This window comes from Cladophialophora psammophila (genome assembly GCF_000585535.1).
Source record: "Cladophialophora psammophila CBS 110553 chromosome Unknown aczJe-supercont1.1, whole genome shotgun sequence".
Lineage (NCBI taxonomy): Eukaryota > Fungi > Ascomycota > Eurotiomycetes > Chaetothyriales > Herpotrichiellaceae > Cladophialophora > Cladophialophora psammophila.
Genome location: NW_006912922.1, coordinates 2878150 through 2894302, shown reverse-complemented (window position 1 = coordinate 2894302; position 16153 = coordinate 2878150). Strand labels below are relative to the sequence as shown.

At 52.4% G+C, this 16153-nt stretch overlaps 7 protein-coding genes across 7 annotated transcripts; 4 read left to right on the top strand and 3 right to left on the bottom strand.

Annotated features, from left to right (window-relative positions):
* Positions 1-251: 251 nt before the first annotated feature.
* On the top strand, positions 252-1589 carry A1O5_01006 (uncharacterized protein; the record flags this gene model as incomplete). Its single annotated transcript, XM_007741625.1, has 1 exon — positions 252-1589. One exon carries the CDS (start codon positions 252-254, stop codon positions 1587-1589), a length of 1338 nt encoding a protein of 445 aa, XP_007739815.1.
* Positions 1590-2297: 708 nt separating this feature from the next.
* A1O5_01005 (uncharacterized protein) lies at positions 2298-3211 on the bottom strand (the record flags this gene model as incomplete). The annotated part of the gene is made up of 2 exons (XM_007741624.1): positions 2298-2850; positions 2931-3211. The coding sequence occupies 2 exons, from the start codon at positions 3209-3211 to the stop codon at positions 2298-2300; spliced, it is 834 nt and encodes a 277-aa protein (XP_007739814.1).
* Positions 3212-4268: 1057 nt separating this feature from the next.
* A1O5_01004 (uncharacterized protein) lies at positions 4269-5921 on the top strand (the record flags this gene model as incomplete). The annotated part of the gene is made up of 1 exon (XM_007741623.1): positions 4269-5921. The coding sequence occupies one exon, from the start codon at positions 4269-4271 to the stop codon at positions 5919-5921; it is 1653 nt and encodes a 550-aa protein (XP_007739813.1).
* A 115-nt stretch (positions 5922-6036) lies between these two features.
* Positions 6037-7502, bottom strand: A1O5_01003 (uncharacterized protein; the record flags this gene model as incomplete). The annotated part of the gene is made up of 2 exons (XM_007741622.1): positions 6037-7190; positions 7259-7502. 2 exons carry the CDS (start codon positions 7500-7502, stop codon positions 6037-6039), a joined length of 1398 nt encoding a protein of 465 aa, XP_007739812.1.
* A 278-nt stretch (positions 7503-7780) lies between these two features.
* On the top strand, positions 7781-8561 carry A1O5_01002 (thymidylate kinase; the record flags this gene model as incomplete). Its single annotated transcript, XM_007741621.1, has 2 exons — positions 7781-7925; positions 7987-8561. 2 exons carry the CDS (start codon positions 7781-7783, stop codon positions 8559-8561), a joined length of 720 nt encoding a protein of 239 aa, XP_007739811.1.
* Positions 8562-8566: 5 nt separating this feature from the next.
* A1O5_01001 (uncharacterized protein) lies at positions 8567-9829 on the bottom strand (the record flags this gene model as incomplete). The annotated part of the gene is made up of 1 exon (XM_007741620.1): positions 8567-9829. One exon carries the CDS (start codon positions 9827-9829, stop codon positions 8567-8569), a length of 1263 nt encoding a protein of 420 aa, XP_007739810.1.
* Positions 9830-10732: 903 nt separating this feature from the next.
* Positions 10733-16140, top strand: A1O5_01000 (histone demethylase JARID1; the record flags this gene model as incomplete). Its single annotated transcript, XM_007741619.1, has 4 exons — positions 10733-11104; positions 11155-11203; positions 11255-14873; positions 14925-16140. The coding sequence occupies 4 exons, from the start codon at positions 10733-10735 to the stop codon at positions 16138-16140; spliced, it is 5256 nt and encodes a 1751-aa protein (XP_007739809.1).
* Positions 16141-16153: the final 13 nt, after the last annotated feature.

Here is a 16153-nt window from a genome sequence, read left to right as displayed (position 1 = left end):
CGTTCTGCGGAGATGTCGGGTGCTGCAACAATCAGACCACCGTGGCGGTTGTCATCCCATCTCTTGACTGTGATAGCCCATACCAATAGTTGATATATTCATGAGACGGCACTGCGATACTCCCATTGTGTATGGGTAGACTCAATCTGGGAACTTGCCCTCCTCACCAACCTTACTTGAAAGCGTACTGTGCTGTGAAATTCTGTGCTTCGGGTGTACGGCTACGATCTATTCAATCCTTCTGAGACATCATGAAGGTCCTCCTTTCCGATGGATCGGGCCTGACTTCTCGACAATTGGCAACAATTCTTGGCCGCAAAGGTTACGATGTCCACGTTCTCTGCGCGGCCGGACTCTCTCTTACTAAGGTCACAGGGTGGGTTAAAAAGACGCATCTGGTGCCGCCCTTTGGACCGGATCCTTACGCATGGCTACACTCTGCACTGGGCGTCATGATTCGTGAAAAGATCGAGACTGTCATCTGCACGCAAGAACAAGTCGCTGTTCTCTCAGCCGAGGTGGACCAGATACGGAGTCTGGGCGTGGGCATCGCTGTGCCATCCTTTGAAGCAGTCAGTCGGGTCATGGACAAGATCTCGGCCTCCCATACTCTCCAACAAGCGTCTGTGCGCCAGCCAGAGAGTGTAGTTGTGGGCTCAACGGACGAGTTGAGGTCCATGACTGACCTTTTGCCTGCCTTTGTCAAGACTCCCATTGGCACAGCCAGCAAAGGCGTCAGATTTGCGAAGACTGATGAGGATCTGGCGCACATTGGCCGAGAGTTCGAACACCTAGGCTCTTTTCGGAACAATGGCCAACTCTTGATCCAGAAAGCGGTAGCTGGGCCGCTTGTGATGGTAGAAGGGGTGTTCTCCGGTGGAAGACTGCTGAGTTGGCATGCATGCCTACGCGCTCGGGAAGGTCCATCTGGAGGGGCAACAAAAAAGACCTCTCTTCCACTCCCTGTGTTCGAGGATGATCTGATGAAGCTTGGCGCATTCTTGAAGTACGATGCTGCCATGTCCATCGATGCAATCCTTGTGGAGGGGATACCATATTACATCGATGTGAATCCCCGAATTACGGAACCGATGAATGCTCTCGAGGCTGGTGTGGATCTCGTCGACTCGCTACTCAGTATATCAACCCCTTCAGCGCACGGGACGAGATTTGTGAGACCGATTCCGCAGAGTCCTGCATATGGTAGGGAAAACATCAACACGCATCAATTCGTCCTTGCTGCTCTGAAAGCCGTGGAGAGGGGAAGGTTTCTATTGCTTTTCGAGGTTTTCAACGCCTTGCTTGGCTTCGGTGAGTATACCGACTCGAGTGAGGAGCTCACACCAGTTAGCGGGGATCCGTTGAGTGTTGTATTTCTCTTTTGTTTCACAATCTTGCTGCTCCTCGGTGGTAGACGACTTGCGAAATACCTCGACAGGAGCAGCGTGGGTAACTATGCGTTAAGCCCGTCTGGCTGGGAGGCCATCCTCAAAGCCCAGGAGGCGAAAGGGGCCGCTTTTCAACGAAACGAGACCGTCCTTTCAAAATCGTCAGCCATTCTTCAACCAAAAGAGACCACTCTTCAGTGAAAAGAGATGGTCCTTCAGGAAATAGAGGCCTCTTATGCTGAAGCCGAGCTGTGGCCACCGGTGCTCAATTCCACTCAACTCAGCCCTCAGCTACTCCTCTGATAATTCACTTGCCACGGTCAGAGTTTACACATTGCCACCGTTTACCACAACTGCGGGTGGGAGAAACAGAGATCTCTTCAAACTTTGGAAGTCTACGCCCAGCAAAAAGAGCTCCCCGTTTACATAGCGTTGGTCCCAATTCGGGCTCAATATTCCGTGCCAGGCTCTATTACTCGATCCCAACCTTTATTCCGCTCACGAGGCTATCGAACGAAATGCGGGAGACTGTCGCATGCAAGATCGGGGAGGTACCACCTACCAGGCAAGTGCTACTCTTGGAATGCAACATTTGGCCTTCTGAGCTCCAGATCTCTCTAGATCATTAGAATTTGTCTCAACTCGACTATCTATTCCTGATCACTGCGGCCTCTTCATCTGCACTGAACAGGATTCTATCTAACCGGAGGGACTACGACACGAGTTGCCATCCTTACCCGCGGGAAGAGCTGGCCGTTGCCACGGTGTTCGTTTGACAGCGCTTGAATCATTATCGGATGCAAAAAGTGATCTTTGAGTGAGACGACGGGGTTGTATTCTTCGTGGAAATGATCATGGTCTTGCCTGGTCATCTCTCTCATCTTCAACTTCCGTCAACGACGTTTAGCATCAGAAGTCACAAGCCGCGGCGATCATTTCCACGCTGTCGGCTATCTTGGTATACTCCTCTGCTCTTTTCCGCATTCCCCCCAGAGACTCCTTGCCTAATGGCATTCGCAAAATCATGGGGTCGGACGAAGGCTTCAAAACTTCCTTCACAATCGCTTCAGCAGTCTTCTTCGGATCCTGTGGCGCTCCATCATGCAGGCCTGTGATGGCCTGCAACACAAACTCTGTGACAGTTCCCTTATACACGTCGGAAATGGCTACTATGTTCATCTTCTTCGGATCGTAAAAGCTGGTCTTCATCGCGCCTGGCTCGGCGATCAAAACTCTTATATGAAAGGGCGACAATTCCGTGGCCAATGCCTCGGACACTCCCTCGATCGCAAATTTGGAGGCAGCGTACACAGCAGCTCCAGGAGGAGCGTTCCAATTGACTGCACTGGAGACGTTGACAACAACCCCACAGTTTCGGCCTCTCATGGATGGCACAAGTGCTCGAATGACACGGATGGGCCCCCAGAAATTCGTCTCAAACAGCTGGCGGGCCTTATCAAGGCTGTCAACAGGCAGTCGGAATTAGCCGTTTCCCTCGACCGGCACTGTGCTGGGGCAGGCGTTGAGTCAAAGCCGACTTACTCCATCTTTTCCAAAGGCCCGCCATCTGCATATCCGGCATTGTTCACCACAACATCCACGGCGCCGTGTTCTTTCACAATCTCATCGATGTCACTTTCAAGACTTGGACTGGAAACGTCCAACTTGGCCCAAACGCCGCCGAGTTTCTCAATTTCCTCGACTGCATCGGGAGAGTTGGCTGGATTGCGTGATGTGGCAATGCATTTCTGTCCGGATTCGAGAGCAGCTCGTGCGATCTCGAGACCTAGGCCTGTGCTGCAACCTGTGACAAGCCACTGCATTCTTTCCAGTCTCTTGAAGGTTGGTTGTAAACTTTTTTGGTCTCTGGTTGAGTTGTCGAAGCCCTATGTTCTGTGGGTGTTGTCTGTTAAGAAGAGACTCGTCTTAAGGTGGGGTCCCGGACAAATATATACATGTGTATGCGCCTGGAGCTGCTGCGCTGCTGGTAACGGTATTGCTATTGCAAAGACGCCTTACCTCAGAACATGCATGGATCTAATACGTTAGATAAAACAGCCCGGCACCAGTTTGGGAATCCTGCGGCCGTAAAAACTGAGCTGTCTTTGATCTCCCCCTGCTGGATCATAGACAAAACGACATTCTGCGCGAGTCAATATAGCTAGGCAGAGTTCAACAATCGTCCGTTCGCTCCAAATGGCCGAAAGGAGTAAGTCCGGAAGCCACAGACGGATGAATTGAGGAGCCGAACCCACAAGAATTCGTTATCCCGGCGAGACGGCTCGGGAATGTGTCGAAAGCGCAACCAGTAATCTCCCAGTCTCGCCGATCGTGCTCTCCATCGCTATACTCGCCGTACCCCTGGCGTTTCTGCCTTGCCCGCAGTGGATGGGGAATGCCAGGGATCTTGTGTTGTTGATACCGACGACTCCGGCTAGACTGATGCATTTCGCTGACATAAATCCGAGTACGGGCACGAATTGGGAATGGTACGGAGGACAAGAGCATGGGGATCCAAGCTCGTCGAATAGGCTTGAACTTAGATTTGGGGTTTGTGCAGACCCAACTTGCAGGGTACTGGGTATAGACTGGGTTTACGGTAACGGACAGTAACAGTCGTCGATCATACTCCCCCGCGCCGGGTGATGGTGCGATGTGTAATGCGCCCGCACAGCCTTACGTCACGATCGGCGGCGAGGCTGCAAGGCTGTCATTTCCCTTTTTCTCAACTCCTCGCACTTTTCATGGCATTGCTTCAGGACCATTCAGGAGACTTCTAGTGTCGAATGCAGCTGGCCTCATTGGCTCTTCTTCATCTCCCTCCTTCAGTGATCTATTAGACTCAAAATTTCTTCTGCTGTCATTTGGAAATCTCCCTCAATGTCCGACCTTCCCCTGGACAAGAATCACAAGAACGGGGAGGGCAGTATGCCTTCAATGACGTCTTATCTCTCGCGCATGAGGAATCTAGCCCTCGGCAGTGGTGTGGCTTCAAAGTCTTCACATTCTGTCAATGGGGTATCGCAGAGGCTGGTCCTTGTAATGGGGAATCCATCTGCAGACCTGGACAGCTTCATCTCCGCTGTTGAGACCTCCTTTTGGTATAATCTAGTAGCGGACAAGGCGGCTCATCCTAGGAAAACCGCTTACGTACCGATTTTGAATCTTCCGTCAGTCAAAGCAAGTGACTTGTGGAGACTTCGGCCGGAGTTTGGGGTCGCTCTAAGATTGGCTCTGGGGGAGTCGCCGGACACCGTCGGTAAAGGGGAGCGAACGCAGGGCAATACTGATGTGTTGAATGAACTTATCACCATCGCGGACATCAAGGATGATGAGGGATCAGCACTACAGAAACTATTCCTCGACTCTAGGAATTCAGAAACACAGTCCTCAGATTCAACCGAGAAACAATCCCTCTTTCTAGTCGACCATAATTCTCCGTCAATACCTGGCTTGTCCAATGAAACCATATCTGCCAAATTTACCGTATCAGGCTGCATCGACCATCATGTCGACGAACGCTACGTCTCCCAGGATGCAGATCCAAGGATCGTCAAGACTGGGATAGGGAGCTGCACCAGTCTTGTGGTTAAGCATCTCCGAGAGCAGGGCATCTGGCCTTCTTCCGAATCCCAAAACTTGGGAGGACAGATTTCAAGCCCGCAGGTCGACCCAGAAGTATTGCAGCAGATATCTAAACTTGCACTCGCTCCCATCCTTATCGATACCTGGAACCTGAGGGCCAAGGGCGACAAATGCTCCGACACGGACAGGGAAGTTGTGCGCTTTCTCGAATCAGTGGTCTCAACCACGGCGGCCCAGTCGGGTTCAAAATCGCCGCGGTCATCGTCGCTGCCACAACACTCCGAGCCGGCGGCGGAGTGGGACCGCGACGCCTTCTTCTCTTGCATCGCCACGGCAAAGGCCAACTCGCTGGACCTCCTGACCATGCAGGAGGTGTTCGATCGCGACTACAAGGCCTGGACCGAGCGCACTACTAGCTCCAGCTCTAGCTCTAGTTCCCGCTCCTCGACATCGTCCGGCAAGGAAATCAACATCGGCATTTCCAGCCTCGTGAAGCCTCTTTCCTGGCTGATCTCCCACGCAGCCACCGCCCGCGGCGACAACGGCGCCGAAGGCGACGGCCGTGGAGACGGTGGTGGAAGTGCACGTGACGCTGTTACCGCATTCCTTTCCGAGGTCGAAAAGTTCGCCTCCGCCCCAGACAGGCAGCTGGGCGTGTTCTGCATGCTCACGCGCACGCCGGACGGCAGGAAAGAGGTCGCCGTGCTGGTGCTGGACGAGGCCGCAAAGGGCGCGCTCGACGAGTTCGAGCGGAATTCCCGCGACGAGCTGCAATTGGCCGAGTGGGCTGCCGAGGACAATAGTAACGTCAAGGGCCTTGGCCTTGTGGAGGGACTAAGCAGGACGTTCGGCGGGAAGGGGGAGTGGAAGATCTGGTGGATGGGCGATACGAGCAAGAGTCGCAAACAAGTCGGGCCGCTATTGAGAGAGGCCGTGAGACGTATCTAGGACATGGGATTCACTCCAATCCAATCTGCTGGATCGATCCAATTTCTTCTGCTTGCGGGACCATGTTTGCTTGGATTCTCTCTCTCGCGTGGGCGCGATAGCAAGAGAAGGCTATTCATTCAACCTTCTTGGCTCCCCCATGTGCTTCAATATAATCTGCATCGCCCTCTGGCGAAGCAACACCGCTCTCTGCCTCCGAGAGTTTCTGCACCTGTTCATCCAACTTCCCATATGCCTTGGCATTCTTCTTCGGCTCGCCTCTTCCGATGCTCTTCATCTGGTACCCTCTCACTCTTGGTCCTTGGCCAGTCAATGCTGGCAACTCGGATTCATACGCACGACTGAATGTTCTCATATCATCTTCGAACGTCCTACCCTTGATGCTTTGGCGCACGGCAGAGAAAAAGGCATCAATGACGGAGAAATTGTGGATTTGAAGTAGTGTCCAGGCAAGCATTTCGTTCGCTTGGAGGAGATGGTGCACGTAGGCGCGGTGATGGCGTGTGCACGTGTAGCAGGTGCAATTGGTGCTCAAAGTGGAGAGGTCGGTGGCGTGGGATGTGGACCAAAGATCGAATCCGAGGGGTTGATTGGGAGTCTGTGGCCACCCGGGAAAAGTGAACGAGAAGGCGATTCCGTGCTCGGAGGACTTTGTCACGAAAGGCACTGTCAAGAGATCAACTCCCGCATGTATAGCTGCGAGAACTGCCTGTGGTGACGACGGATCCGTAAGGCATATTGTCGGTATGTCTCTGAGTGCTCCCGGCAACCCAGAGACTGTCGAGGGCGAGTAGACACACAGCCCGGATATGTGAGAGTTGTATTCGTCCTTCAGATCTGAAAGATATAGCGACAGGAGTTCCGTTTCATGCGGTGGTATTGATGCGAAGAACGGAAGGCCCGTCTCTTCCCCTATGTCCTCCACGAAATCCCGCAACCAGGCACGTGTCCTATCTGCGCTCTTTTCGATCCTCTTGGCGCTGGCGACTTTCGTGTTGATCAGATCGGGTAAGCTTGTTGAAATATCGGCCTTCAACTTTCTGACCGCCTCATGATACTGCTCAACTTCCAGCGACCTGAATCCAACTGAAGTCGAAATTGCTACGGACGAATCCGTGTTGTGCGCCGGGCAAGGTATATTTGGGACTCTTCGCAGGCCGAAAATTGAGAGATGTCTGTCGGGCAGGCCGATATACTGCCGTAGAGGAGATTCACCATTTGGTGCAGGAGTATTGTAGAGGGGCGCTTTGGCATGCGACTTCTCAATGACTGTTAACCACCAACTGTAAGCCAGACAAGTCAGCAATCCAGCTTGACGCTGAAATTTGGGAACTTACAGTCTTCTAGAGGCACATAGACAGTGGAAATATTCGTGTGCTTTTGTAAATTATCTTGTGACAGATGAGGGATCACGCCGCGAGAAGTTGGAACGACATAGTTTGGTGTCGAGATCGCTGGACGCCCGCGCAGGATCAACTGCCCGAGCCTGCCAGCGCAATCTGGCATTGACACCGGTTGAAGAATGAACTTGAACATCTCATCCGGCAGCTGAGCGAGTGAGGCGCCGGTCACAGACTCCATGATAACATTGGTTGTGGTAGGTTGTTGGAGAAAGTCTGCCACCACTGCGTGGATTTTGTAGAGGCGAATGATGTATCGCACTTGCGTTTCTGGCCATAAAACTCGGCCGTAGAACTAGATAGTGCGGAGCATTTGCACCCCTGCGAACTGCTGCTAGCGCAAGCTTGCGAGTGATCTGCTGTACGAAGCTCTCATTTGAGCTCCTGACATTCCCTACCTCAACCTTTGATATTTCTGTCTTGCAGACTGCTTCAAATGTACAATTTGGAGCCTGTTAGATGGCTTCTGCAACTACTGTCTCGAAACGAGGCATCCTCATCGTCATCGAAGGTCTTGATCGCTCCGGAAAGTCCAGCCAATGCCAACGCCTTTTTGATCGATTCCAATCGCAAGGCCGAAAGGTCCGCTATGTCAAGTTCCCTGGTTTGTCCAACATGAAGATCTGTCATTGAAGAGCCCCTTTAGCTGATCTGTCTCCGCGTAGATCGATCCACGTCTACAGGCCATATGATCAATAGCTACCTGACGGGCCAAGCCCAACAAGACGACCACTCGATCCACTTGATCTTCAGTGCCAACAGGTGGGAAGCAATTAAATCTATTTCTTTGGACCTTCTGTCTGGCATCGACGTGATTGTTGACCGATATTCCTTCTCTGGAGCTGTCTACTCTGCTGCAAAGCAAAATCCAGATTTATCTCTTGAATGGGCGTGGTCACCCGAGATCGGCCTCTTGAAGCCAGATTTATTGTTCTTTTTCGACATTTCTTCGGCTGACGCTGCCAAACGTGGTGGCTACGGTGCCGAGAGGTACGAGAAGGAAGAAATGCAATCTCGCGTCCGGACCTTATTTAAGGAACTGTTTGCAAGACTTGATGGAGTCGCCGTTCATCAGGTTGACGCCAGCAGGACGATGGAGGAGGTCGCTGCCGATGTCCTGTCGATTGTTCAAGGGACGACAGAGGATGAAACTCTTATGTCTAGTGCTTTGCACAAATTGGGCCCATTGCTCAACCAAAGGTCTTGGAGAGAACAGGGGGACACTGCAATCGACGGCTGAGGTGGTCATCCTTCGTCTTCACTATCTTCAATGACTATTTGGAGTCTATCAGTTTCTTCCATACCGGCATCAGGCTTAACTGCTAGCCTACTCGACTTATTGGACGCCATACTTACGAGCGAATCTGCAGATGCAACGGACAGCGTGTCTTCATCGTCATCGTTAAAGCTCATCTCAGTCTCCTCATCAACCACATGTCTCGCGGTAAGCGTTTCTTCTTCCCTTTCCGACGGACTATCCTCTTCTTCGCTTTCTGTCTCCAATATCTCTGCCGCTACGGTTGCCGAACCCCTGCTCTTCTTACCCAGGAGCTTTTTCACCTCCGTCAACCCCCTGTGCCGCAGGGAGACTTGCTGCATTAATGCCAACCAAGCATGTTCCTGTTGGCATTTTGGACACGTTGCAGATTCTGGGATGATCGATGAAGCTGACTGGCTTTTATTTCGAGACGCGTCGGCTAGACATCTAATATGGGATATGGCCTGACAGTTGTGCGTATGACAAATGACGAAGAGGCTCTTACGGAGATCGATGATCTTTGCGCATACCGAACATTGCTGATTATCACCTTCATCGAGGAGAAATTGGCTCTTTTCAAAGACCCCTTGAAGTCGCGCGTATGTGGGATCGACGCCGTCGACGCCGCCCTTGCCGATCCGATCGGTTCTTTTCTTCTTTTTCTGGATTGGCTGAGGCTGAGCAGAAGTGAACTCCTCCAGCTGTTGGGTTCCTGGTCCTGGTGGATCAAAATGCACTTGAATCTCCGGTCGGATCTGAGTGTCAACCCGTCCACACCACGTTGACCAGGAACGATACGCATCTTCACTGAAGAAACGGACTTCGAGTGGCCACTTAGAGAAATAGGGCGCTCGCAGCAGTAGGTGGAGATTTGATAACCTGTCGATCAAAGAGGTCCGGGGCCGCCCTGACCTGCTGGTGGTTTTCCCCGTCCTGGAGGTTTTGGTCCGAATGGTGGCAAAGGAGATGCGCTGCTCAGGGGAAATGTGGCGGGTCAAGTGGGAATTTTGCCATGCCCATTCAAATTGCAAAGCCGCAATGTTGGAGGGAAACCCGGCGACGATACATGCCATTTCCCAGGGACGAAGGCTCGCTCGAGAAGTGCGTATGGCGCCACCTTTGATTCGACCGTTGTGCTGAGCGAGGCGACGGGCTGGGTCTGGTGAGGATCCGATGTAGAGACTCGAGTGCCGCACTGTGGAGCGGAGGAGGTAACAGCAGTAGAAGGCGGGAATGGGTTTGATGTCCATGTTCAATCTTGTACCATCTGAAGACCAGGCCGACGTGGCGTTAGTCTACACGTGGCGCTCGGGGCACAGACGAGATAGGACGGGTGTCTAATGGTTCATGAAAGCAGCCCCTCGTCAATTGATGGACCAGCGATGCAGGACGCATATATGCCTGTAGCGTGTAGCGATGCTGTTTTGGAACATGAGAAACATGCATTGATCAATGATCAGTATCTATCTTGTTTGGTCGAGTGGCGGATGGGGGCCTTGTTTACAAAAGCGGGAAGAAGTCGCCTCATCCCCTCTCGCCGTGCCAGAGAGCGAGGCAACCGAGCAACATGCCGAGAGTCTTGGCAAGTTTGGCAGGCCTGACAAGCCTCCGAGGTGGCAGCCAATCGAGTGTCCTGCCCTGGAGAGCATCTGGAGCCACTTCCTGGCTTCTCTTTGCTCTCTCTGCGTCTCTCTCGCGCTTGCCCGACGATCCCCATCTATCCACTTGGTACTTGTCTCTCGACTAACTCACTACTATATCCTCCTCTCACACCACAACCCTCCCGGTACTCTTACAACTAGAGCCTCTCTCACTCCGCATGTGAACCACTACAACTCAAAGTGCTCTCCTAGCACTTAGCATGCCTCCCAATAAGCTCAGAGTCCAAGGCTAACGCTTCGATCCATTCCCTGTCCCTCTACGAGGCTGCCCGCAGGCAAACTCACCTGTCAACCCGCCCTGCCGCTCGTTTTCTCTTTTTTCGCTTTCCCGGTACCAATATCAAGATCCATTCATACCAAAAGCTTTCTCCACGCTCCCATTCGCATTAAATCGACCAGACTCGACAATCCTGCGCATCATCCTTGCCCAATTACGATTATCCGAATAGGCATATCCCGCAGCTTGGTCGGGCTTTCCCACCTGTCGCAGTCATGGTCGCTCCACCCTCGACTGGTGGTGTCGCACCGCAGGCTCCCACTATAAAGCCATCGTCAACAGCTTCGAGGATGAACGGTGCTCCTCCTGTCGCCATGGCCACGCCCTCGTTTCCCTACAGTGCCCGGTATGCACCACCACTTGATTTGCGAACCGTCGAGCGCAAAGGCCATGCCTCCAGTCGCGATCCTCCTGCGAGAAGGAGACTTCATGACCTACCCGAAGCGCCCACTTTCCGACCTACAGAGGCAGAATTTCGTGACCCGATGGAATACATTCGAAGTATATCGGAGAAGGCTAGCAAGTACGGTATCTGCAAGATTATCCCGCCAGAAAATTGGAACCCAGACTTCGCCATCGATACAGAGGTGAGCAATCTGTGATTATCAGCCAGGAATACAATTATAACGTGGTATAGCGCTTTCATTTTCGCACCCGGCGCCAGGAGATCAATCTGGTCGAAGGAGGTGAGATTTCGTATGGTCCGTCTGATGTGTCTATTCTTACTTGCTTCGCAGGAAATCGTACGAATCTCAACTATCTAGACCAGCTGGCCAAGTTTCACAAACAATATGGCGCACACCTCAATCGGTTTCCCTCGGTCGATAAGCGTCCACTTGATCTTTATAAACTCAAAAAGGCCGTCGAAGTCCGTGGCGGTTTTGAACGAGTCTGCAAGGACAAGAAGTGGGCTGAGATTGGCAGAGACTTGGGATACAGTGGAAAGATCATGTCATCACTATCAACATCCCTCAAGAATTCCTATCAACGATGGTTACATCCGTACGAGGAATGGCTGAAGTACGCCAAACCCGGCGTCCAACAACAGCTCGATCACGAACATGGCGGAGCGTACTCACCATCAGTCACACCCCATCAGCCCGGGATCAATCACCCACCTCCATCTCAGTCTGTTGCGCCTGCCACTACAACGGATTCTCCCAAACCCACCCCCGCAAGGTCCCTAACTCCCCAAATACCAAATCCTCCTGGCCCATCACAACAACAGCCACCGGTTTCATCAATACCACCTGCCGCTCAACCGAGAGCAGCGTCATCGTCAAGTTTCACTGCTGTCAACAGTGGCTTCACCGCGGTAAACAGCCCTTCAGGTTTTACGGCTGTGAATTCTGTCCCCCCTCCCGTGGTCAAGAAAGAAGTCAACGGTGTGCCAGCATCAACTCAAAGTCCGGCTCCATCGTTCCCCTCAATCAATGGACCCACAATAACGACAATACAAATGCCGAATGGGACATCGAACCCACTGAAGCGGACAATGAGCCTTGACAGTCTCAATGGCGAGTCTGGCTCCGAGGGATTAGATGGTGAAGGAGATGTCGCAAATGGCAGGAGAAGCAAGAGGCCTAAAAAGGATGTTATGCCCACGATTCCGGGCAATCACATACCTGCAATGCGTCCGACAACCCCTCAAGTGCGTACCAAAACGGTTCCCCGGAGACATGGCGAGAAATGCGAGAAATGCGGAAAGTCAGACAACAAGGAGAGCATTCTTGTATGCGACAGCTGTGACACTGGGTATCACAAGCATTGTGTGGAGCCACCTTTGAACCATGTGCCTGAATATGACTGGCACTGTTCGAAATGCTTGGTGGGGACGAATGACTACGGTTTCGAGGAAGGCAGCATCTACTCTTTGAAACAATTTCAAGAGAAGGCCAACAACTTCAAAGACCATTACTTTTCGGCCCGGATGCCTTTCGACCCTGTCTCCAATACACAAAGAAAACCGACCGAAGATGATGTCGAACGTGAGTTTTGGAGACTGGTTGAAGACATCACTGAGTCGGTCGAAGTTGAATACGGTGCAGACATTCACTCGACGACTCACGGCAGCGGCTTCCCGACCGTGGAGAAGAACCCCCTCGATCCATATTCGAAGGACCCCTGGAACTTGAATGTCATGCCATTTCTCGAAGAGTCGCTATTCAGACACATCAAAGGTGATATTTCTGGGATGACGGTGCCATGGCTATACGTGGGCATGTGTTTTTCGACATTCTGCTGGCACAATGAGGATCATTATGCATATTCAGCAAATTATCAGCATTTTGGTGCCACCAAGACGTGGTATGGCATTCCTGGCAAAGACGCGTATCGGTTTGAAGACGCAATGCGAAAAGCGGTCCCCGAATTGTTCGAGACGCAGCCCGATTTACTGTTTCAATTGGTCACCATTCTTCCGCCACATCAACTGCGAAAAGCTGGAGTCGAGGTTTACGCCCTCGACCAACGCGCAGGTCAATTCGTCATCACGTTTCCCCAAGCGTACCATGCGGGATTCAATCATGGGTTCAACTTCAACGAAGCCGTCAATTTTGCGCCTGCTGACTGGGAACCATTCGGCGAGGCAGGAGTGCAGCGACTACAGGAATTCCGGCGCCAGCCATGCTTCTCACATGATGAGCTTCTCTTCACTGCGGCGGCGTCAGATGGCACAATCAGGACAGCCAAGTGGTTGGGACCTGCGCTCGAGCGGACCCGAGCCCGAGAATTGGCCGAACGTCAAGGCTTCGTGGCTCTGCACAAGCGACACTTTCCGCACGATGACTGTACGTTTGACACGTTGACTCCTGAGCCCACAGAGTCTTGCGGCCTGATTATCAAGGTCGAGAACGTCGAGCTGGAAGAGGATGAATATCAGTGCTGCTATTGTAAAGCGTTTTCTTACCTTTCTCAATTCCGGTGCCACCGCAGCGGCAAGGTCACATGTCTTCTGCATCCTGAGGTGGCTGATTGCTGCTCTGCCTCTCCCAGTGAAAGGCTGAGGGGACCCAACCATAGCCTTACGGTGCGCTACACCAACCAGGAGCTGAGCAATATTGTTCAGAAAGTGGTAGACAGAGCAAACGTCCCTGAAGCATGGGAGGCAAAGGTAGAGGCTCTTTTAGCGGACGAAGCTCGACCTGCGCTCAGGTCAATGCATACCCTCTTGACAGAAGGCGAGAAGATACCATGTCCACTAAAGGGATTGGATGATCTGGCCGATTTCGTCAAGAAATGCGACCAATGGGTGGATGAGGCAAACCTCTACCTCACCCGAAAGCAGCAGAACAGACGAAAGAATGACAAATCTTGGCGACGTTCTTCTCTCCGGTCTGGCAAAGCAGAGGATAAGGACACTGAGCCACAACTCACCGTGGAACGTATGAAGGAGTTGATTGAAGACGGAGAGCTGCTCGGGTTCACTGCGCCTCAGCTCGAAAGCCTGAGAGAAAAAGTTACCCGTGTCGACGAGTGGCGGACCAGCGTGAATCGGATCTTGGCGGGCCAGCATCAAGCGACGCCCGACGAGCTGGACGCCTTGCTCGAGGAAGGTCGCGGGTTTGTGGCTGCTATGCCCGAACTGACAAGTTTGGAGCAAGTCTACGCACGGACGAACTGGCTACAAGATGTTCAAAAGGTTCAGAAAGATGTGCAGTCAAAGACCCTTGACGATTGCAAAGAACTTCTCAAGCGTGCCACGGAACTAGAAATCACACCACAAGTGCCTGAAATTTTGTTTCTGACTGAAGTGGTGAGACAGGGTGAGTTCTGGGAGATCAAAGCAAAAGAAGTCATGGCGGCCGAGGATGTCCACTATCCACAGTTGGAATCGCTACACTCGCAAGTGCAGAATCAAGTCTTCCCCGTCAACAAGGAGACCTTGGAGCAGATGGACGTTATTCTAGCTAAGAATCGTGAGGCGAAACGGCAGATCATAACGTTGGTCGAACGGAGCCACGACCCGGATTTCCGAAAGCGCCCGATGTACGTCCATGTCAGGGATGTTGTCAAGAGCTTTGAGGATCTGAATGGCAAACCTCACGGCGCTTCCGACTTGGAGAAGGAATTGAGACGACACGAAGACTGGATGAGGAGAGGCAAGAAATTGTTTGGCAAGGCCAACGCCCCGCTTCACATCCTCGAACAACACATGAAGTTCGTGGAGGAGAAGAACAATTACTGCTTCGACCTGAATGACACGTTCAGGCCCCCAGTTGAACCCGCGTCGCGAGAAGCTACTCCCATTGAGGGTCAGGAGAAGGGCGCCCTTGGTGATGAGGAGAAGCCTGTTTTCTGTATTTGTCGTCAACCAGAGGCGGGGCTTATGATTGAGTGCGAAATTTGTCACGATTGGTGAGCTGAACTGTCTGTATTTCAAGCCAGACTTGACTAACTGGTCTTCAGGTATCATGCAAAATGTCTCAAGCTTGCAAGAGGAAAAGTCAAGGAATGCGAGATGTTCACTTGCCCTATTTGCGATTGGCGAGTTAAGATCCCTCGAGATGCAGCCCGGCCGAAACTCGAGGATCTACAGGCCTGGCAGGATGAAATCCAAGATCTACCCTTTCAACCGGAGGAGGAAGACTTGCTCAAGCGAATAATCGATAAGGCGCAGGCATTCCGCGAGTTCCTGATGCGATACACTACCAGCGGCCAACTTTGTCGGACCATTGACGAGATGCCCGAAATGCTGTTCTACCTCCGCAAGATTGAGGGCGCAGAAGTTCTTCTGGCCTACGAAACCAACGTGTTACGGCAAGAGCTGCACAAATGGCAGCCGATTGCTCCCGAGCCACCGCCTATTCTAGATCAGAGTCTGTCGACCCGCAAACCTCGGCCAACTAAGCAGCAGAAATTGATGAAGGAGCTGGGAGTCGAGAAACCCGAGGACCTTCCACCGCACTTGCGCACAAAGACATATGTGCGAAGAAAGACGCAGGAATCGTTCGTTACCGGGCCTCTGCTTCCGAAGCCGTCGACGCAATCACCATCAGCACCAGGCTCAGCCGCCAGTCCCAGTCAGAATGGTGCGACCGCTGAAGGTTCTTCTGCCATGCAGAGGCAAGAATCCAACGACAATGCAGGACCTAGTAGGACGTTTGAAGCTGGATTCATATCCGGATCGTCCTTTGCAGAACGTCGCCCTTCTCCTTTTTCACCCAATTCACCGACATTGTTCAGCCCCACTAGGGAGCCACCACATGCAGAGCTGAGGGATCCGATGATGCCCGCATTTGGTGGAGATAACTCGGAAGGACGAAACCATGACCCGTCGTTCCCTATGTTCCGATCGGATGCTGGATTGGGTCTTGATGGCGAAGACGATATAGCCAGTGGACTTTCCAACGCATCTGCGAGTGCACCCAACTCTGCTAGGGGTGGCTCTTCATCAGGAAGAGGTGAATACGATAACATGTTCATGGACATGACAAATCCAGATGCGGACACGAGTAATGAGCCTGTGCCGAGCCTGGAGCAAGAGGCCGGCCACGCGAGCGAGGCACTTGACATGATTCGAACAGCGAGCAATGATTCGGCGAGCGATCATGGGGACTCGGAGGATGGAGATAACGTCTCCAAACACTTTGACGACTTTATCAATGGAGACGAACAGACCTAGAGATGGATAAGGA